At 38.4% G+C, this 23,130-nt stretch overlaps 1 protein-coding gene across 6 annotated transcripts in view; it reads left to right on the plus strand.

The window, feature by feature from the left end:
• ALPK2 (alpha kinase 2) overlaps positions 1-23,130 on the plus strand; it is a 99,399-nt gene that overhangs the window by 54,955 nt on the left and 21,314 nt on the right. For 4 of the 6 annotated variants that reach the window (XM_087958557.1, XM_087958555.1, XM_087958558.1 and 1 more), the window contains 7 exons: positions 1,122-4,044; positions 5,712-5,859; positions 8,379-8,506; positions 8,607-8,642; positions 16,081-16,355; positions 18,501-18,589; positions 20,709-20,926. In XM_087958557.1, coding sequence (XP_087814683.1) covers positions 1,122-4,044; positions 5,712-5,859; positions 8,379-8,506; positions 8,607-8,642; positions 16,081-16,355; positions 18,501-18,589; positions 20,709-20,926 — 3,817 coding nt within the window. The remainder of the gene's footprint in view (positions 1-1,121; positions 4,045-5,711; positions 5,860-8,378; positions 8,507-8,606; positions 8,643-16,080; positions 16,356-18,500; positions 18,590-20,708; positions 20,927-23,130) is intronic. The other 2 variants (XM_087958560.1, XM_087958559.1) reach the window with 1 other exon arrangement.

A 23,130-nucleotide genomic window follows, 5' to 3' on the forward strand; every position in this document is an offset into this window, starting at 1 on the left:
TAGAGTAGACACATACCAGATCCTATCAATTAAGCAGATCATACCAGATCCTATCAATTAAGCATCTTGTGGGACCTCGGAAGTGTACCATTTCAGTGAGATCTCCTGCCCCATAGAATAATATACCCCTAGAAATTTATACTGCTCCCACTCTTTTGACTTTTTCTAAACTGAGACCTAGTTATCCTCCCATACCTTAAGCTAGAATGGTAGTTGAGTTCCTTTGGTTTACTTTATATCTTTTATTATCTGAAGGCAGCCTAGAGTTGCTCTGGAGTAGGTTGTCCTTGAAAATGAAATGATAATTAAATAAAATATCCTGTTGTTCGTGACCAACTTCTGGTCAAGAAGACTTCTTTGAGTGGAATTCAAGTGGCCCATTGAGTTCATAAACACGTTCATGTAGTTTTCTTAGCAACAATTGCATGGTTTGCGATTCTCTTCTCTTGAGATGGTTCCTCAACTTTTGAATTTTAATCTAAGCCCTAATACTTCTTGATGAATTGCGCATTGAGTCCAACTTCACTTATTTTTTCAAGATCAGCCAAGGCTGGCTAGACTAGATTGAATGAATCTATTTACTGCTCCACGGGTTCTTATGTGCATGTAGATGCGACAATTATTCAAAAAAGATTCACTCAAATATTTGCTTCAATATTACTGTATATTCAAAATATTTCTTACATTCAGCATGGCTTGGACTAAAATAATAAAAGTCTGGGAAAGAGTTAGTCAGAGTTAAACATGCTCATAGTCCTATTGATTATAAAGAAAAGCTTCTTCACAGGGTTAAATTTATTCTATTTGGAAAAGATTGCTAAAGTGCTTAACTTTTGTTTGAATGTACTAAAAAGTTGCAGAGTTTCAATACAACAGGGTATAAGATAAACACTGCTAAATTTTGATAGGTTTTGCACCAAGCCTTTAATGCCTTACCTAACTTCAAGAATTTTCTTATACAATAAACTCATGGGTCATTCCTGAAGGTAAGTAGAGCAATGTACCTTTATGATTCAGCATTATAATTTTTTTTTTCTGTTATTGGCTTTCTTGTCAGTTAGCCTAATGCTGAATTTTTTATGTGCCTCCTTCATTCTTTGTTTTTATTCTGTTTTTTCTAGACAGAGCAGCAAGAAATCGATGCTGAAACATCAGCGTCAATCAGCAATGATGAAGAACTATTTATAACAGATCCTACAGTGGATGAGATACTTATTCTTACACCTTCTCATGGGGCTGCTAAAAATTCTGCTTTGCCAAAGATCCACGGGAAAACTGGGTTTCAGACGGATAACACGACTTTGGAAAACTCTGTAGCTCTTGATGGAAAGGGTGAAACTCATGAGGTTGAAGAGCAGAAGCCAGGCTGGAATCAAATTCCTCATCTCCCAATGGTGGATAACAGGGCAAGCTATGATTGCCTTGATGCCTTATGTGATATTCCGGTGTCCATGCTTGATGTACAAATGGAAGAGGCACGTGCAGGAAAACCCCTTGAGCTCAACAGAATAAAAATACTCCATGACATTCCTAGGACTCGACATCCATCCAAAGAAAATTTCCAGAGCATCCTGGAATCTACAGAACTTAAGGACCGAGATGCTGGTGTATCAACAATGTGTGAGCTCTCCAAGAGACTTCTGTATGAGAATGATGACTGGGATGATGATTTCAGTTGCACCAGCAGGGAGGTTAAGAGGGTAGCAGCTGAGACTGCTAGTGCCAAGGGGGTCAGAGGACTGAACATTACTGCAGATGTAAGTGGTAGGCAGCATGTGCCAGAAAATTTAACCGAAGATAATCAGCATGTCTCAGAATTGACAACAGAGATGAAAGGCCTTACTGATTTTAGCTTACTAAAAACAGATGGAGCATATAGCCATACATCCAAGGTCAATTCCATGACGCTACCTGTGGAACCAGATTCCATAGATCTATGCTCCGTTTTTCAACATAAAAGAGAAAAGCCATCTGTTTACTTTATAAGGAGCGAACTCCAAAAGAGAAAATACCCAGATAAGCAGTGTGAAGCCCAGCATGTTAACCATGGATCCATCCAGAAGTCTGTTTATCATGAAGACACAGTTTTGACTGAAAAGGCTTTCCAGTGCTGTGAACAAGAACCTACATATAGATTTATAGACGCTCCAGACGACCCTTTAGAACCAAGCCAAGAATTTTTATTAAAACAGCTTCCTAATAATTTTGGCCAGCTCTCTTATACTGAACAGAAGGTTAATTGGGAAAGTGGCCACATAGTAAAGCAAGCTAATGAGGTACCTTTGAAAGAACATCAAAGTCCTGTAATTCAGTCAAGAATAAATGATTGTCCATTGAAAGAGGATTCATCTCAAAATTTCTGTGGGAAAATTATGGCTCCATTATTAAGTAGAAAACAAATTTCTGTTACGGCAATCAATAGAAGTGCCAAGCAAGAAAATCAGGGAAAAGAAAGTAGGTCAGAAATGAATGCAAAAAGAGACAGGAGTTTTGGTATTTATCACAATAAGAGTAACAATAGAGATTTTAAGGCTGTACCTGATGCAGAGAATTACATCTACCACATTCCAGAGTCTAATTCACTCATAGCTACTGAGCCTAAAAATGATTGGCAAGCATTAGAGACAACAAGCCAAGAAAACGAAGAGAGAGATGCATTGAGGCCAATATTCACAGCATCATACAAAGTTAGATTTTTCACTGAGGTACTGTTAGAAATTAACAAAAATGTTAAAACCAATGTGAGCCAAAACCACACAGACTGTGTTGCAAGTCTGAAACCAACTCCCCTGGAGTCCCTACATGTCTCAAAGTTGCCACCACACAATTCCCAACAATTAGTATCGGAGAAGAATTCTGCTCCTGCAAAACATTTGGATGACAGCATGAAAAGCTTGGGCTTGGATCTGGCGTGCTCTCCATTTGAAATGAATGCATCAGCAGGTTCAAACACTGTGCAGTCTTCAACAATTACCAGCAGTGAGGATTATGGCATACGCCAAAAGACCCAGAATGATGGGATAGGGAATTTAACATTGCAGGGTCAGGATATAAGTAACCTAAAAAGAGCATCAGAAAGTTGCAATGCAGATATACTGGCGTTATCTGAACATGTTGGGCAAACTGAATCCATCCAGTCTCAAATAGACAGCAGCATGGATGCAAAGGCAATGACATCACGGAAAGATAAGTACAAAGGGACAGAAGAAAACCAAAATGAAGAAGTAATACAGTCCAAGAAAGAAAAGGACAAGCTTGTGGCACCTGATGTTGAGGAGGCTGAAATAGAGCCTTATGTGAGAGTTCTGCTTGATTCAGAACAGGGGCATCCTCTTATGGTGAGTCAGGGTGAGTATCAAAAAATGGAAAGACAAAGTCAGAGCAAAATTATGCCAGATGAAATGGACACCAAGGAAACTGAAAAGCTGGTTGAAGATGACCTGGAGGAAGTCGAAGTGGAGCCTTACATGAGGGCACTCCTTGATTCAGAATCAATGTGCTCTTGGCATGAATACTCAGACTGTATGCCTCCATTCATGGAATTTTGCAATGAGCAAGCTGTTGTTCTGGTTGGAAGATTAGAGAGCGGATGTACAGTTACAACCACTGACCCCAATCAAAGCAGAACCTTCACAGATGGTGAGAGACAAAATTCATCTGAGCGTGGAATGCGGATTTCAGAGAGGCCCTTGCCTTGTGCTTCTGAGGACCACTGTCATTCTGAAAAAGCACTACCCCTGATCCAAACTCAGCCATGCACATTAGGAACAAATGAAGGAGGTAACTCTGCATTAGAAAATGAGAGGGCAATATCACTAGAAGCTTCTGAAGTCTCCAAGCCATTGTCACCTCACAAAAGTGCGGATACCATGAAGAACGGGCATGAAACAACAAACAACATGATGTCTAAGGTGCCCAAGAAACCATGTCTTGAACCAAAGGAAAATATCTGTAATGATGCTAGCTGGAGAACAGAGGTCAGTTTAACTTCAAGGGAGGAGAAGAGAGAAGAACAGAAAATGCTATGCAAAACGGACAACAAAGGTATGTCTAGAAAATGAGATGTGGGGTTTTTTTTGTCAGTATTCTTTTTATCAACAGTAGTTCCCTGTGACAATTCCCCTAGATATCTGGCAGACGTTGTTGCTTCCTGAAAATGTTTGTAAGTAAAGATGCCAAATACAAATTCTGAGTTTGTCTCCTTGATATTCTATACTCTACTCTCTAAGGTATGAACTGTTCCAAATCCCAAATTATTTAATCAGTGAAACACTGAGATGCAATTTTTGGGGCACCAAGGGCCCTTTAGCAGTGGAGCATAAGCTGCACTCCAAAATGAGCTGTTTTTTTTAACTAATTAACTTGAATTTATTACCTCAGTTAATATGATTTGTCCTCATTAGCGAAATGCAAAGCATTTTAAATTCAGCACACCTTGTCTGAAATTTGAAAAAAGTTGTTTCAAGGGCAAAACAGCCTTGTTGTGGAAGTGACTTGAATTTAAAATAGCTTTCCTCCCCTAGTTTGGAATACTTTGCTTCGAGATCAAAATACTCCCCAAATAATTAAAATAGCTGTTGAGCATGTGGAGGACTAATCTAAACTCATAATGGGCATTTTAAATTAGAAACTTGGAATTCAGAACACATGTATACCCTTTTGTTCCTTTGTATTAAGTGCCTCCTTCCATTTGTCATGTTAAAATTACAACTCAGTGGCTATTTGTGGAGGAACTCTAGGATTTATCCTTAAAAATCTATGGGTCACCTTTGATGTAGGAGTTGCCATTGGTTGATCAACTATCCCACGTACTGTATGCTTTCATTATCGCAGCAAAACAGTTCTCCACAGATCAGTTATGCAGTAACTAGAATCTCCACCTAGTTGTATAAACATGTTCTTTTTTGATTAAAAAATACAAGTATGGGGCTCAGATTTAAATGAGATTTAAATTGATTTAATGACAGTGTTAGGTTCCTTAGTCTGCAGAGACCACAGCTTCATTGCATTTTGAACTTATTCTTCTGTCTGTGAACCTTAATAGTCTTAAAGGGAACAATTTTAGCAGTCTTATCTATATCCTAGGTCAGTGTTTCCCAACCTTATGAACTTTATGATGTGTGGACTTCAACTCCCAAATTCCCCAGCCAGCCATGGCAGCCAACCTCCCAGAATTCTGGCAGTTGAAGTCCAAACCCCTTAAAGTTCACAATTTGAGAAACACTGATCTAGGTCAATTTTCTTCACATTGTGGTATCCTCTAGCTGTGTTGGACACAGTTCCTGTCATACTTCACAAGTTATAGTTTGGGCAGCAAGAGAGTAGACAAGGTTGCTGAAGGGTGACATGCCAGATTTTATTTTTTCTGAATTAAAGAGAACACTCTAAAACAGGGTTGTCAAACTCACAGCCCGCAGGCCGGATGTGTCACACGCTGGCAACGCCTACACCCGGATTAATGAAGAGGAAAATGTCCCGATACATCACGTGATGCTGCCATGATGACGCGAGTTTGATACCCCTGCTCTAAAATATTAATGTTTTCTCTAGATTCAATATATTGTTAAGGAATAAATATATATACCCAAAGCAATATAGTCAACTGAAATGACTCAAGGACTGATCTATATATAATATGCAAATTAACACTAAAATGCTACTGTACATATGTTCATCCCAAATAACTCATCATTTTTTAAAAAAATATTCAGCACCCAAACTACTGAGGAAAATCCATGCAGATTTATTTCCTGATTTCTCTGGAAATATCAAATTATGTTGCCAGTTTGGAGAAATTCATTCAGATTCCACCATTACCTGGACAAAAGATTCTAAGCTTCTTGCTCGAGTTCACAGAAGGTAAGACATATTAACATGCTTTGCAAAGCTTTTGGGAAAGGAAGGATGTGGGAGGGGTATATGTTTTACTTATAGTTCTTATGCATGTTGAGGTTGTAAAGATAGTTGTTTTTCTCTTGTGAAACCACTAGTGGATAGGGACATCTGTGGTTACAGATTATAAATTGCAGAATTGCAATTGTACTTAGATTTATATACTGCTTTATAGTGCTTTACAGCCCTCTCAAAGCCATTTACAGGGTCAGCATATTGCCCCCAACAATTTGGGTCCTCATTTTACCCACCTCAGAAGGATGGAAGGCTGAGTCAACCTTGAGCCAGTGGGACTTGATCTGCCAAATTGCAGTAGGAGTAGCTTGCAGTACTGCACTCTAACCACTGCGCCACTGAGGCTCCTGGTAGTGGTTAGGACAAGAAGATATAAGGCACACTGCCTTATATTTTCAATATTTATTAACCTAAATATACCTGGTTTACAAATTCTAATGCCAACCATATTACCGTATCTGTTCATCCATACGTCATTTTTAAGTCTCAGACTGGTTCTCCATAGGCAGATAACATTTAATCCAAAAGAAGTTAATAATCATGTTATGGTTTATAGAACAGAATAGAATAATAGAGTTGTAAGGGACCTTGAAAATCTTCTATCTAGTCCAACCTCCTTCTCAAATAGGAGACCATTCTGGAGAAATGGCTGTCCAGTCTCTTTTTAAAAACCTCCACTGATGGAGCCCACACAACTTCTGGAGGCAAGTTGTTCCACTGATTAATTGTTCTTCCTGTCAGGAAATGTCTCCTTAGTTCTAGGTTGCTTCTCTCCTTGATTAGTTTCCACCCATTGCTTCTTGTCCTGCCCTCAGGCACTTTAGAGAATAGCTTGACTCCCTCTTCTTTGTGGCAGCCCCTGAGATATTAGAAGACTGCTATCATGTCACCCCTAGTCCTTATTTATTTTTTATTTATTTTGTCAAGTGATTATAAGATAACAGGTATAAGTATAAACATAGTTATGAATACATGAAATGGATACATATAAGAAAAATAAAAAGAAACAATAGGACAGGGACGGTAGGCACGTTGGTGCACTTATGCACACCCCCTACAGACCTCTTAGGAAAGGGATGAGGTCAATAGTAGACAGTCTAAGGTTAAAGTTTTGGGGGTTTGGGGAAGAAACCATAGAGTCAGGTAGAGTATTCCAGACATTGACCACTCTGTTGCTGAAGTCGTATTTCCTGCAATCAAGTTTGGTGTGGTTTACCTTGAGTTTGTATCTATTGTGTGCTCTTGTAATGTTATGTTATCTTTTCATCAAACTAGACATAGCCAGTTCCTGCAACCGTTCTTCATAGAATACCTGATTTGTACAAAAATAGAAAAAATACAGTTAATAGAGTGGTTTTTAGAGAACTAACTGGTGTGTTAAGCTGGCCGTATTCAAATTAAATGTGGAACTATTGGGGTTTGGTAAATACCAGTTTTTTGGCAAAAATCATAAATTGTGATCACATGACTTGGGGCAGTGCAAACAACCATAAATGCAGGCTGGTTATGGAGCACCCAACATGTGGTAAAATGACAGCAGGGGTGTTGGCAGATGTCAGAGCTTCAAATCCAGGTCATACGGTTCCTTTTTCACAGTCCATCATAACTTTGAACAGTTGCTAAACGACTAGTCGGAAGTCAAGGACTACCTATTAATCAAATAAAGGGGAAGGAAGACACTTTTAATGATTTAAAACAGGGATTCCCAACCCCAGGGCCATTTGACCACTACCAGGCTATGGCCTATTTGGAATTGGGCCGTGTGAGTGGCTGGCTGAAGTGCACAAGCGCATACGCGCAGCTCAACTTGCAGGAGCAGAGGACCAGCAGGTATTCTTGTGCACTGGCCCGCTGCTCACACCAGTCCACTGCTTGTGCAAGCGCTGTGTGTGTGTGCCCTAGCCCACCACTCACACAAACACTGTGTCAGGGTTCTGGCGATTGCCCTAATTAAATGATGAACCTCGAGCCAAGCTACAAAAGAATCCAAAAGATTTATTAGGAGTAACATGTTGTCACTGATCCATATGAAGCCAACTCTGCCACACGTAATTTACAGTCACCTGTGACCCTGTTTCCACCCTCCCCCTGGGCGTGTCATAAATCAGATTCTTCATGGGCTGTGTGTCATCAATCACATTCCCCAATGAAGGATTTTCATGGGCAGAAGATCCGGTAGCTTAGGCTAACAATCTTTGTAAGATAAGTGTGGAATGCACGTCTGGTTTTAATTGCTCCTTCATGTCTCCCCCACTGCTTATGGCAATTCGGAAATAGGCATAGGAATGCTTTACAAGTTGACAAGCTACGCCAATGCTCACATGGCCCAGTTCCCCTCCCCCCCAGCTGAGCTGCCAAGCTTCAAAGATTGGGGACCGCCGACCTAAAACACATGCACCTCTGAAAAATTAAGGAAGTGGTGTTTTGGCTTTTTGAAAATATGAATTTTCAAACGTTGACGTATTTTCTAGTGCAAGAGATGACCTTCCAGTGTCTCTGGCAATAGTTCAAGCTGGGAAAAAAGACCAAGGCCTGTATCATTGCTGCCTGAAGAATATACATGGAAAAGCCATTTCAGAATTTAACCTGACCTCTGAAGGTAACATATGATGAATTCTTCCTTAGAAGACATAAAACACAACTGCAATTAACAACGTATAGCCTACATTCTGAATATCTTTCTTTTCATCTTTCTACAGTTTTGGAACATCTGTCCAGTCTTCAGGATGCTGAAGGTAAAACTGTGTTTGTTTGATTTTCTGTACAAACTCTTGCAGAATTATGCTAAATTATATTCAAATTGTTTGTTTTGTGTGATTCTTGACAAATTGAACCTGGGATGCTTCAATGTTTCACTCCAAAATATATGATAATTATTTCTGGAACAAGAAAAATGGTATGGAATAAGTTAAGATCCATGTGGGCATTTGCTGAGGATCTGCCTGTCAACACTGAGCCAATTGATTCTAAAGATGAGATCTCTAATTGTACTGTTTGGCTTCATTCTTAAAAAGAAAAAGAGCATTTTATGAAAAGAGTTTTTTCGTAATTAAGACCAGAGGTCTCAAACTTGGCAACTTTAAGACTTGTGGACTTCAACTCCCAGAATTCTCTAACCAGCTAGAAAATTCTGGGAGTTGCAGTCCACAAGTCTTAAAGTTGCCAAGTTTGGAGACCCCTGATTAAGACTAAAGGATAATGCCACATTCACCTGAAATCAGCTGTTAGTTTAGCTTACAACATCAGAAAACCCTTTTTACTATGACCATGAATGAAGAGCCTTTTAGACACTTCACTGAAAAAAAGGAAACCTGAACTTCAGGCTCCTCCTGAAATTGAAGAGAAAAATTTTATAATCATTGATTTGCGTATAGTGGCTCTCTCCCAAACTAAATTATGGGTTTTCCAGCAATGTGAGATATAAAATATTTACCAACTTAAAACAGCAAACTTGCCTTTTGAAGGAGGAAGAGAAGGACAAGGAGGAGGAGATGGCCCTGAATGAACATGAATTAAGGCTTGCGACTCAGGTTCTATGTTGAGTCTAGTTACTTTACATGTACACATTTTGGCTTGATCCTTGAGGTTGGCTTGATCCTCTGGTGAGCAAACAACCATGACTTTCTACAATAGCAGGGGTGAGAAAGATAGCTCTTTGCCCACCAACTTTTGAGTCCTGGGGGGTGGGTTTCCACAAAATATGGTTAAAATGTACCAATAGTTCAAAAACGGATGGATTGCATTTTAATCTTTCTGTCTGTCCCAAAGGTGCTTTTTCAGGAGGCAACTGGACTTTCTTATTTTTTTCTTTTGAAGACATTTCACTTCTTATCCAAGAAGCTTCTTCAGTTCTGACAGGATAGTAGGGGGTGGAAGGATTTATATTCCTTGCAGACAGCTGGTCATTTGCATCCTTTTGGAGGGTCATTGGAGCACTGGGAGGTTTCCCACTATCCTGTCAGAGCTGAAGAAGTTTCTTCGATGAGAAGTGAAATGTCTTCAAAGAAAAAACAAGAAAGTCCAGTTGCCTCCTGAAAAAGCACCTTTGGGACAACCGTGACTTGGATGACTGAGAACCTGTATAGACTTTTAGCTATACAATTTGGGATGAACATCCTTTGAATGGTGTAGGAGTAGGAATGGATTTCCAAAGAAAAAAATGGCAGGGTACAGGAACCACGAGCATGACTCTGTTGACCCCGAGGACACAGATAAACCTCCTAGTGCTTCAACTACCCCCTAAAAGGATGCAAATGACCGGCTTTCTGCAAGGGATATAAATCCTTCCCTTCTCCACTATCCTGCCAGAACTGAAGAAGCTTATTGGATGAGAAGTGAAATGTCTTCAAAAGGAAAAATGAGAAAGTCCAGTTGCCTCCTGAAAAAACACCTTTGGTACAATCATGATCTGGATGACTGAGAATCTCTACAGACTTTCTGTCTGTCCGAAGAAAAAAGCAAAGAATTACCTTATGAAAAGTTTTCCTCATATGTTCCTGATTCTTTAATCACATCAGTATGTGGACTGCAGTGTCTGTGCTAAACATAGATAACGCTTTGGCCAACAAATTTTGTCAATGCCGTACATAACGTGTTACTCAACTTTTGCTCATTCAATCAACCGAATGGTGACTTGTCCTGACTCCTTAAGAAGCAGGATTAATTGTTCCATTCCTTTTAAAACAGGTGCATGGCTTTTCATTTACTAACTGCAAATGTTTCCTCGTGTACTTTCAGTCTTGAGATGTGATCCATGTTGAGTGCTCTTAAAAGGGAATTTGGTGTAGCAATAGTATGTAAGTTAAAGAGAAGATAACTCTTCTAGCACAACGAGATAGTTGCAAGTAATAATCACTGTTGATTATGGTCCCTTTTAAGTTCTCGGAAGCAAGGAGTCATAGGGAGTAGAAATTATATGTCTTTTGGAGAAGACTTAGTCTACAACTTTCTAGTCATCCTTGATTCAAAATATGAGGAATTTTGGCCAGTGCTCTATCACATTTCAGAGGGATGTTCAGAGACGATTCTTGGGTCCTTCCAAAAAGAACTATGCAGGTTGCCACCCATGTATACATAAGAGGTGGTATCATAACATATGAGAAACTAGAAATTGGTATTCTTCTTAACATAGTAAATGTTTCCACACACTTATCTGGTGAATTCATTTATCTACAAACTGTCCAGAAAGCTATATCTGTTGACCAGAACAGCAATGTAATTAATGCATAGCTAGTTTCTTAGGATGCATGAAAGACGTGATTCTCCTACAGGAATAGAAATAGAAACCAAGTTCTTCTGATGATCTCTCCATGTCTGCATCCCACCCACATGTCCTTCTGATAGAGTGGATTACAATTCTCTTCAATTTCTCCAGTATTGACCATGGATACTTGGAGATAAAGGAGTTGAAATCCAACATCCAGGTTGGAGAAGGGTAAGGGATGTCCCTATGAGAGGTCAAAAAGTCAACTTGATGACTATGACCATGCAATCAAAGCCCCAACCCTTTTTAAAACATGTGTTGCACACATATGGCATATAATAAAATAGTGGAGCTTTGATTCCATGGCTGTACTGCTATCGTGTTTGGTTTTTTTTGACACTCCAGAGATACCTCTGAAAAGTTAACTTATTGCAAATTAAATCAAAAGAGTATTGAAAAGAGCTATGGATAAAATATATATAATAAATAGATCTAGGAAATATAATAAGAAATCTATTGTATTTTTTTTCTCATCTTGGGGATAATATGAGTGAAATAGACAGTTTTTTCTTTAACTCACCTGATGGAAGGCTTCATTATTTCTATTACTTTATTGTGAGATTTGTGGTGTGACTTATTCTGTTGGAATAATGCAACATAAAATGATAAGGAGAAGTAAGAACTACCCTAATCCCAGAACAAATTTTATGGTAGACTAATTTATTAAGGACTCCATAGGTCAATCTCAGTTCATTTCAGCTAATTAATTATATTGTAAATTGTAGTTATCAATTTTTGTATGTTATAATTATCTATCCATCAAGTTTTGTTTTGACATTGAAAATGAAAAGCTTAACAGATTTCCTTTCTACATAATTGTCAACATGTTTACAGATAGTTTCCATGCCCATATATTCCTGCTAATCACAGTGCATCCCAATTCAGAAATAAGTTCCATCAATTTCAGTGGTCTTCTGTATTAGATTCAGCCTGAATAACATACCTATTTCTATTGGTACATATAGTCAGCTAAGCAACAGAAGTACAAGAAGAAGAATATGCTGCCACAATAGAAAACTAATAACAAAATCATATGAACAATCCTTAAGGGTGGGCTCTAGTTATTAGGAGTTTTTTTTTAGACCTTTTTCAGTTATCAGAAACCACAAATGTTTCAAGCTTCAACTATGCATTTTCAAGAAGCATGAGAATCAGCAACAGGAAGAACAATTTGAAAACTCATATTAGCTTGTTGAAGTTCCCTTTCAATGTATTTTCCCTTTGATTTTTTCTTCTGGATTGGTTGCTTTGACACTTTATGGTGTTTGGTCCTTAAGCTGTTAATCGAAGCCTAATAATACAGGGTCCAGTTTATTCTGAACTCTAGAGGGCAGGGGAGACTGAGAAGGAAGAAAAGACTGAGAAGGAAGAACTGCATGGAAAGACAGCTATAGGGAAGGTTAGAATCTTTGCCCATCTAACAGAGGGACAGATTTATTTATACAGGTAGTACTTGTTTAGTGACCACAATTGTGACTGGCCATTTCGCAATTAAGCCTAGTTGCTAAGTGTAACTGCAACTGTGCTTACGATCTTGCTGGATCTTTCATTTACTTCAGGGATGTCAAACACGTCATCATGGTGGCATCACGTGACATATCGGGACTTTCCCCCCTTTGCTAAACAGGGCATGGGTGTGGCCAGCACATGATGCATCTGGCCCATGGGCCAGGAGTTTGACAGCCCTGATTTACTTCATTGACCTGTGACAGTCATAAATACAAGGAGTGGTCTTAAAGTTACCTTTTCACCAACATCGCAACTGTGAATGATTGCTAAAGAAAGCAGTCACTACATGAGTACTATCTCTATATACGTAGTGCCAGGCAGTGATGGGATTAATTTTTTTTTTACTACTGGGTGGGCATGGCTTGGTGGGCATGGCAGGGGAAGGATACTGTAAAATCTCCAGTCAGAGATGGTATTTGCCAGTTCTCCAAACTACTCAAAATTTCTTCTATTGGTTCTCCAGAAATGGTCAGAACATGCTGAATACCACCTCTGGTGCCAGGGAAAAAAAAGATGGGTAGCTCTGACCTACATTGCAATATTAAAGGAACATGTGTGTGTGAGAGAGAGAGAGGGAGGGAGAGAAGAAATGAAAAGAAGGACTAGGGTTGACATGATAGCAGTGTTCCAACATCTAAAGGGTTGCCACAAAGAAGAGGGAGTCAAGCTCTTCTCTAAAGCAGTTAAAGGCAGGGCAAGAAGCAATGGATGGAGACTATTCAAGGAGAGAAACAAGGAGAAATTTCCTGACAGTTAGAACAATTAATCAGTGGAACAACTTGCCTCCAGAAGTTGTTGGTGTTCCAACACTGGAAGTTTTTAAGAAGAGATTGGATATCCGACTTCGGTTTGAGCTCCTTCGGCGATGGACTGAAATCCGCGATCGTGGATTTTGATCCGTGCTCGCCACTGGAGTACCCCGAGCCAGCTGGATTTGGGGCTAAGCCATCCCATAGAAGTGGTGAAGAGGGGGGAGACCACCAGCAGGGTTGAGAAGAGCCGCATCTCTCCTTCTCAGCTGGCCATTACTCCCTTTCCCAAAGGCGGTTGCAGCGGTGGTCAGAAATGGCCACCTCAAAGAAGAACTCGACCAGAAAAGAATGTGCAGGAGGAAGATAAGAAGAGAAAGTTTTGGTTGACCAGGTTAAACTGAAAAAGCAACAATGTAAGGTACCCTGGAATTTGAACTATAAAAAATAACATTGTTCCCAAAGAAGAGTTTGAAGCAGCAAAGGAGAGAGGGAAGGGAAAGGATTTGACTTTTTTTTCTTCCCTTCCTTATACTGACAGCTAAGAGATTTAAGTAAGAAATTGACAAAAGTCCACTTTGACATCAATAGGCATTTGAGCTGAAAATAAAATGTCAAAGGGATAATAAAGATACTCAAAAACCTTTAAAAGCAGGAAAGGAGAGAAAAAGAATAAAAGGGCGGGATCTGGAAAAATGGAAGAAACTGCCTGGAACTAAAAGGAACTTACAGTGAAACTTTAACAAGATTCCTAAAAGATACATTCTAACTGAAACTTTGTAACAAAATAATAGAACCCCAGGAAGAGAAAGTGGAAAAAAGAAGCAAGAAGAAACAGCTTTGGATTATTTGGATTACTTGGTGATTTTTGGAATTTTGGCTATTGGATTTAATCGGTTGGTTGTTTAAAAGTGTTTAAAATGGCATCACTTTCAGAATAACTGAAAATGGAACTTAAAAAACAGAAAGAAGATGCACAAGAAGGAAGAGATTCTTTTGGCTTCGTATTTCAATTTTTAGAAATGGAGATCTGGAACTATGAGAAACAACAAGAAACGTTTGTAGAACGTGAAGGTTGGGACAAAGAAGAAGCCATCTTTAACGATCAAGTAATTTTATGTGGGGGGGGGGGGGAAGGAAAGGGGGGAAAGAGAGTGAAAAGATTTGAAAAAACAACCAAAAAAAGAATAGTTTGAAAAATAATTACAATATTAGGAAGCAACAGAAGATGGAGGATCACAGAAGAGAGAATTAGAAGTAGAGAGACAAGGGGGCAAAAGGGGGGGGAGAAGAAGAGGGGGAAGAAGGAAAGGAAAAGAAGTTATAAAAGACAGAAACAAGATATAGAGAAACAGGGAAAAGGTATAAGGATTGAAAGTATAAGCCTATTTAGAGATAATGGGTGAAAATTTAATTGAAAAAGGGATTCTGCAAAGGTACATAAGATTATATTAGAAATAAAAATAATTTTAGAAAATATGAAACAATGTATGATTAAAATGATGGATAAAATACTTATTGTAATGCAGTGGAATGTTTGTTAACAAATAAATGAAATAAAGTGAATGAGAGAATGAAATTAGGAAAGGATGGGAACATTTTAATTATTATTAATTTATAAAAATATAAGTGAAAAGAAATATGGGAAAAAAAGAATTAATTATGGAAAGTTTATAAGTGTTCACAAGGAAGTATGATATTCAATTGAAAAGAAATGTTAAAGATGTTAAGATTCTAACTAATAGTAACGATAGAATTGAATTGGAATGCAATTAGTTTTTTATTTACTATTGTCATATATATATATAATTTTTTAAGAACATAGTGTGTATTTTAAGAATGTACCAAGCAGAATCCAATTGGAAGTTATATACTATATTGAATGTTATAATTTTAAAGGCATAAATTGAAGTTTAAAAAAGAGTTGAATGGATAAAATTAAAAGACATAAAGATGTCATACTCCAATTAGTAACTACAAGGGAAATTTTGTTTAATGAGAAAAGATAATATGAAATTGAAACAGGACAGACAAAAGTATAAATATAATGATTGGAAAGACATTGAAATTTAGAAAAAGATATATAATTGAATTTAAATATGAGATAATTAAAAATAAAGTTGAGAAAACCAAGGGAGGGGAAAAATTATGGAGAAAATGTTAAAACAGTAATAAGATATGGAATAGAACACAAAAATGAATATGTTATTGAGTTTGTGTCTGTATGAAGTAATAACCCGGGATCATGGTATTCTCAAAAAAAGATGTTTTATTTGTATTATGTTTTTGTGAAAACGCAAATAAAATTTATATTAAAAAAGAAGAGATTGGATATCCATTTGTTTGAAATGATATAGGGTTTCCTGCCTGAGTAGGGGATTCGATTAGTAGACCTCCAAGGTCCTTACTCTGTTATTCTGCATTCAGACAGAGATGAAGCAGAAGGTTTAGTGATAGCAACAAAGCCAATACAGATCATTCTAGTTTGTTGTAATTATGCTTTAGTGCTAATACAAAAAATAAATAAAAATGTAGACCCATAATAGAAAGGCTGTATGACAATCTTTTTTCCTCCTTCATTTGCCTTCCATCAATACAAACACACTACCTTTCCTTTCTTTGGATTCATACACGTACTTACTCATTTCACAGGCCTGGAAGAAATAGAATTCTTACAGTTGATGTTCAAAGAAGACTTCATCTGTGACAGCTACTTGAGTAAAAGTCTGCACGGAAGGATTACCACAGAAGAATTACATTTCGGGGAAGGGGTGCATCGAAAAGCTTTCCGAAGCAAGGTGTTGCAAGGCTTGGTGCCTCCACTCAGCCCAGGTCACCCCTGTGTTTTGAAAGTGCACAATGCCATTGTGTATGGGACCAAGAATAACGATGAACTTGTGGAAAAGAATTACAAATTGGCACTACAGGTAAGTGCAGGCAGGAGCCTCTTATAATTGAGATGATCACAATATTGATATCCCTGGGGGAGAGAGGTCAAAACAAGCAAGATGGGTGGTCACAACATTGTGATAGTAACTGAGCCCCTTTTAGAATAGAATAGAATAGAATAGAATAGAATAGAATAGAATAGAATAGAATAGAATAGAACAGAACAGAACAGAACAGAATAGAATAGAATAGAATAGAATAGAATAGAATTCTTTATTGGCCAAGTGTGATTGGACACACAAGGAATTTGCCTTTGGTGCATAAGCTCTCGTCCATAAAAGCTATAAGTGAAAAATCATGATCATAGTCATCATAAAAATACATTCATCATAAATCGTCAGGTACAATACTTAGTGATAATCATAGGATACTAAATAAGCAATCAAATCATACTAGGAAACTAAATAAAACAATATAAATCATAAAGATACAAAATGATAGTCATAAGTAGAAAAGGAGATAGGTAACAGGAAAAATGAGAAGAAGAATATTAATACAGTTTTACTAAATAGTTCGACAGTGTTGTGGGAATTAGTTGTTTAGCAGAGTGATGGCATGGGGGAAAAACTATTTGTACATGTCCTTTGTACATATTCCTCTCATATATGTACAAAGAGGTGGTGATTCACTTATGCTGGGACCTCCATCTTGCCTGTTTTGACTCTCTGTGGATAGCACTACTCCATAAACAAGCGGGTGTTCAAATATACATGAAACTAATTAACTCTTTGCTCTTAGCTGGGGGCCCAATGGAGGCGTCCAATTTTAGAGGTGGTGTTGTTCAGTCGCAAAGTCATGTCTGACTCTTCAGGACCTCATGGACTATGGCACAGCCCTTTCCCCCATTCTCCACTGCCTCCAAATCCATGCTTACTGCCTTGATAATACTATCTAACCATCTGTCTGCAGCAGAGGTCTCCAAACTTGACAACTTTCAGACTTGTGGACTTCAACTCCCATAATTCCCCAGCTGGCTGAGGAATTATGGGAGTTGAAGTCCACAAGTCTGAAAGTTGCAAAGTTTGGGGACCCCTGGTCTATAGAGATTCTCAGTCATCCAGGTCATGGTTGTCCCAAAGGTGTTTTTTTTTTTTCAAAAGGCAACTGGACTTTCTGATTTATCTTTGAAGATGTTTCGCTTCTCATCCAAGAAGCTTCTTCTGCTCTGGCTTCTTCCAGTTAGAGTTAAAGAAGCTTCTTGGATGAGAAGTGAAAAATTTTCAAAGACAAACCAGAAAATCCAATTGCGTCTTGGGGAAAAAAAAAAAAGCACCTTTGGGATATTTAACCATCCCATCCTCTGCCATCTCCTTCTCCCATTGAATGAGTACTCTCTTCTCATTAAGTGGCCAAAGTACTGGAGCTTCAGCTTCAGTATCTACCCTTCCAAAGAGCAGTCAGGGTTGACTTCCTTTAAGATTTTGGAGGTGGCTGTAAAGATCTCACCTCCACCTTGTCTATGCATTGTCTTTTTTATGTATTAGATCTTGAGACTCTAGAAAGTGTGCAGAGAAGAACAACCGATGATTAGGGGACTGGAGGCTAAAACATACAATGAACGATTGCAGGAACTGGGCATGACTAGTTTAGTGAAGAGAAGGACCACGAGAGACGTGATAACACTGTTGCAATATTTGAGGGGCTGTCACAGAGAAGAGAGGGTCAAGCTATTTTCCAAGACACCTGAAGGCCAGACAAGGAGTAATGAATGGAAACTGATCAAAGGGAGATTCAACCTAGAAATAAGGAGAGATTTTTCTGACAGTGAGAACAATCAACCGATGGAACAGAAGTTGCCTTCAGAATTGTGGGAACTTCATGACTGGAAGCTTTCAAGAAGAGACTGGACTGCCATCTGTCAGAAATGGTGTAGGGTCTCCTGCTTGGGTGAAGGATTGGACCTACAAGATCCTTCCAATTCTAAATGTTAACTGTTATCTGTTTTAATAGTAATTGTAATGTTTTAGCTTTAAATGTTTGATGTTTTAACGTTTTAATCCTATTCTGTTATTTATGGTATAGTAAGCCACTCAAGTCACTTGATAGAGAAATGGGTGGCATACAAATTTAAAAAAATATAATAAAAATAAAGTCTTTCTTTCAATGGATTTTCTTCCACCTAGGAATGTTATGTTCAGAACACAGCAAGAGAATATGCCAAAATCTATGCTGCCGAAACACAACCTCTTGAAGGCTTTGGAGAAGTACCTGAGTGAGTTGACTTTTACAACTTCCTGGAAAAAATAAATAGAGTCATTGCATGATGGATGTCATTTAGAAGACGCTTTGGTGTTAGATAAGGGAGGATGCTGAAATTAACACTTTAGCTGCTCTCCACAAAGATCCTGTGTTTATTCTTAAGCAGTTATTTTGGAGAATTTATTGATAAAAGTTGGGAAAATTTATACACGCACAATTTATTCCTCCCTCCCTCAACAGCCTTGACTGAACAAATTGGTTTTGTTTTGTTTTGTTGGTGGCGTGTTCATGTTTGGTGAATTCAGAAAATGTAGGAGGCCTTTAACTTCCTAAACTTCCCAATTATTAAGCCCTGCAACTTTAATCAAGAAATGGAATTTTTAGAACATTTGGTAAAAAAAAAATACTAGTCTATGGAGATTCTCAGTTATCCAGGACATGGTTGTCCCAAAAGCAGCAACTGGACTTTTTGGTTTATCTTTGAAGACATTTTGCTTCTCATCCAAGAAGCTTCTTCAGCTCTGACTGGATGGTGAGTAGAGGTTTTCCAGATCCTTCTGAGATTCAAGGACAGCTGCAGACATGCCATTCACTCTGTTATTCCTCTATAATTATTCCCATGCCTTTCACTTTGACTGCTCTGTTCCATAAAACACTACTTTAAAAAAAGAGAAACCTTGGGGATGATTAAGCTTCCTCATTCGTTTCCATTAGCATCCACAGTTTTTAACAGACAGGTTTATTTCTTGGCCATTTGATAAAAAAAAAAAGCCAAGTGTATCTATCTTAAGTTTTTTTTTAATTTTTTAAACCTTTATTGAAATTTGAAACATTAAAATACAAATAAATCTAAAAATAACTTTTTACAAATCTCAATCTTCTTTGACAGTACTAAAAAATCTGCCAAGTGCATTTCTCTACGTTTTTAAATGATTGAAAACATACACAAATGATTGAAAACATACACACATACATATTTTTTCCAATGTGTACATTTTAGAAGTAGTTTGTTTTAATATAGGCCTTTTGGGATATCTATTTTTTTTAATGTATACTCTTTCTTTCAATTTATCATCATCCCACACACAGAAATCTATAAGATGATGGAGAGCTAAAGGATAATTGTGTTTTGATTTGTATGTTAGTTCAATTATTGCAAATTAGGCTGTTTTATTTTAAAATCCCAAGCATACTTAAAAAAAAATATTTGATCCTTTTATAATCCAGACTACTTCGATTGATCAAGTGTCTTTGCTCTGTAAAGCTGCAGTTTTTTAAAAAATAGTTCAAACAAACTGAAAATGTGGAGTTAAAAACAGAATTAATACTGTATATCGGGAAAAATTAAAAGAAAAATGTAAGCAGCTCATCAAAACACATTGTGCTTGAACTGGGGACTAATGATAGAATTGTCTTAGGGGGTCTTACAGTGTGTACACATCACTGTAACTACATTTATACATTTGAAGTATTTGCTATATGTACACACAACATACAAGGGCTAACGAAATTTGCTACTGATAAACAGTTTTTACAGTATTGGCTCCTTGATGTCCCAGGCTTACCAGTGCTATGACCCTTTTCCACTTTTCTCATAAATGAATTAATACCTTTCAAATATAAGGTACTGCTTGCCAAGATCCTAATGTTCAACATCTCAAACCATCCAGAAGAAACCAATGATGTATAGCGAGGTGAAAACATACATGATTCAGTGTCAGGAGACAGTTTCTAATTCCCTCCCATTCCCTTCCCTTCCCTTCCTCTCCTTTCCTCTCCCCTCCCCTTTCCCTCCCCTCCCCTTTTTCCTCCCATTTCCCCTCCCCTTTCCCTTCCCTCTTGCCTCCTCCTCCCTCTCCTCTTTGTATGCCCTGTTCTACTCAATACCTCCTTCCCTGCTTAATAGCCAAGCATTTGGTATAAAGGGGTGTTCACTATACAGATGTTTTATGCTGATTACTGGCTATGTCAGATAGGGCACATGAAGTCAAGGAAGCATGTTTTCTCCATTAAAGCACTGAATATACCCCACATTTTAACTTAGTAAGTCCTCAAAATACATTTTCTAAAATTCTTCCTGAGACTGTAAGTTTTCACTCTGTATGTTTCTTTTTTACTGGTTCTGCTTTCAGAATCATTCCTATTTTCCTTATTCATCGGCCCCAGAATAACATCCCTTATGCAACAGTGGAAGAGGAACTCATTGGAGAATTCGTGAAATATTCTGTTAAGGATGGGAAAGAAATAAATTTCATGAGAAAAGACTCAGAAGCTGGCCAGAAATGTTGCACGTTTCAGCACTGGGTGTACGAAAAAACCAGTGGCAGCTTGCTTGTAACAGATATGCAAGGTGAGAATCTTGCTGTTATATTGTGGTTAGTGGTAAATGTAGTATTATGGCTGGTATATCCAGTGGTGGGATGCTGCTGATATAACAGCCGGTTCGCTAATCACGCACTTTGCATGCACAGATTTCAAAATTACTTACCTTTGATGTTACTTCGGGGAAGGAACACAGCTGAGGCATGGCAATCCGCTCTGCCATGTGAATCAGCTGAGCAGATATACTGCAGTGTGTCTTACCTGTTAACTAAAAAATACTTCTTTGTTTTTTTAGTTGCCAGCAGAAAGAGAGTGGGGAAAGTAGTGCATTCCTTAAATGCTTCAGATAATTGCTAGGCAGCCGAAGCTGTTGGCGCTCAAGATTATTACTGGAGAGCATGATTGATGACTCTTGTCTATGGATGTGTCCCATTGGAGAATATACAACCAGGGGGTGGGAGGAAGACCAGGGTCAAGGGTGAAATGAATGATGTGTCTTAGAGTCAGCTGCATCCAAGTAACGCCAACATGGTCACTCCTAATAAATCAATTTTTTTTACTCTGAGAGATGTGGCTAGAGACTTATGATTTGAATGGGGGTGGATTTGTCACAGCCTTGACATTGCCAGGTATATGACCTGCCAGAAATATGAACTCCTACATGGTACAAAACAACCTTTCATAAAGTCCTAATCTATTTGGGGAAACAAACACCCGACAGAAGAGCCAAATGATGATGTCAGCATTTAAGGCAGTCACTAAGCCCGAAAATAAAATGGAGGGAGTTCCCCAAAGAGGCAGGCAGGCAGGCAGGCCCACAAGATCGTTGGAGCGAACTGGTTCAGAGCCAGCTGATCATCTGAGCTAGGGGTTTGCCCAAACTGGTCCGAACCAGCAGAATCCCACCCCTGGATGTATCCACAAACAGGCCCACAGAAAAATAGTGAGTGTCTGGCTGTACCCAGATTCTCAACTGATGATTGCAGATCTGGGAGTTGAAGTCCAGATGTCTTAAAACTGCCAAGTTGGAGAAAGACTGCCATAATGGAACCTGGACAGTTGGCATTCAGTTCCTACCAGGGCCATTCACCAATTGGCTGTAGAAGTAAAAACAGTCAACATGGCAGCCACAATTATACGATTGAAGGCTTCACCTGTGGCTTCATATACACAGAGTGGTCAAGGTTGCCATATTGACCCTCCATGAATTAGCAGTTCCCACTATTTTCCATAGTCCTTCAAACTGGTATGCATGATTGTGAACATCTTCAGTACATCTATTAAAATTGCCACTTCTCTTAATCTTCATTTTTTGGATTCAGGTTTTATTATAAATATGTCCCATGATTGTCAGGCTTGAGGATCCCGTTCACAAGTCTAAGACAGAGTCAGGTTTTTTGTGAATGTCTGAAGTCTTCTTTACAAAAAATAATGATATATTTGTTTTACATTTTGAAGCTGAACATATGTATAAAGAGCAAAATATTTGATAGCAATAATAGTAATAACAACAAAAATATTAATAATATTATTAATAACAACAACAGCTCTTGTGAGCAACATAGGTGCTATCAACAATTTAATAACATGTAAGAACACTCTTTTGCATTGAATTTCATTCCCAGTGACCCCAGGGACACCTCCTTGACCTTTTCTTGACAATTGTATGGAGAGAGGTTATCAATAGTACATTCTTAGCTTACAAACATGGAAAACCCATCCAAGTAGTATCCATAATTGACCTGCTTAGCTTCACAGCTCAGACAAGGTCAGCCAAGTTCTCCCACCTAATGAGACATTTGACTTCTTCATGTACCCTTAAGCTGCTCGTCTCCTATATATAAATCACCTGGAAATCCCTTTCTGAATGTCAGGTTGTTTGTTGGACCACATTTACCACAGTCCTGATTGGTGAATTCCTGGCTCTACTGGTCAGGAAATATAGACAATAGCAGAGGTTACCAGTTTTCCTCCCGATAAAGGGAAAGTGGCAGAATTCTTTACCTATTTCATCAGAGAACCTCTTAAAAATAGTTTTCAACTGTTCCAGTGATGAACTGGTGGGAGAAAAAGGAGCCATAGAGGGCAGGACAGGGAGTTCCTTTAAAGCAGCAATCCCCAACTTTTCTAACTTGGTGTTGTGGTTAGCTGGCAGCAGGTGCGGATGGCTGAGGAGAGCGAGGACTCAGATGAGGGGCCAGGACCATTAGGGAGTGGACGCTGCCTTCAGAG

The sequence above is a fragment of the Notechis scutatus genome, chromosome 2, assembly GCF_049901735.1.
Source record: "Notechis scutatus isolate UNSWTSFEM ecotype Mainland chromosome 2, rNotScu1.2, whole genome shotgun sequence".
NCBI classification, from domain to species: Eukaryota; Metazoa; Chordata; class Lepidosauria; order Squamata; family Elapidae; genus Notechis; species Notechis scutatus.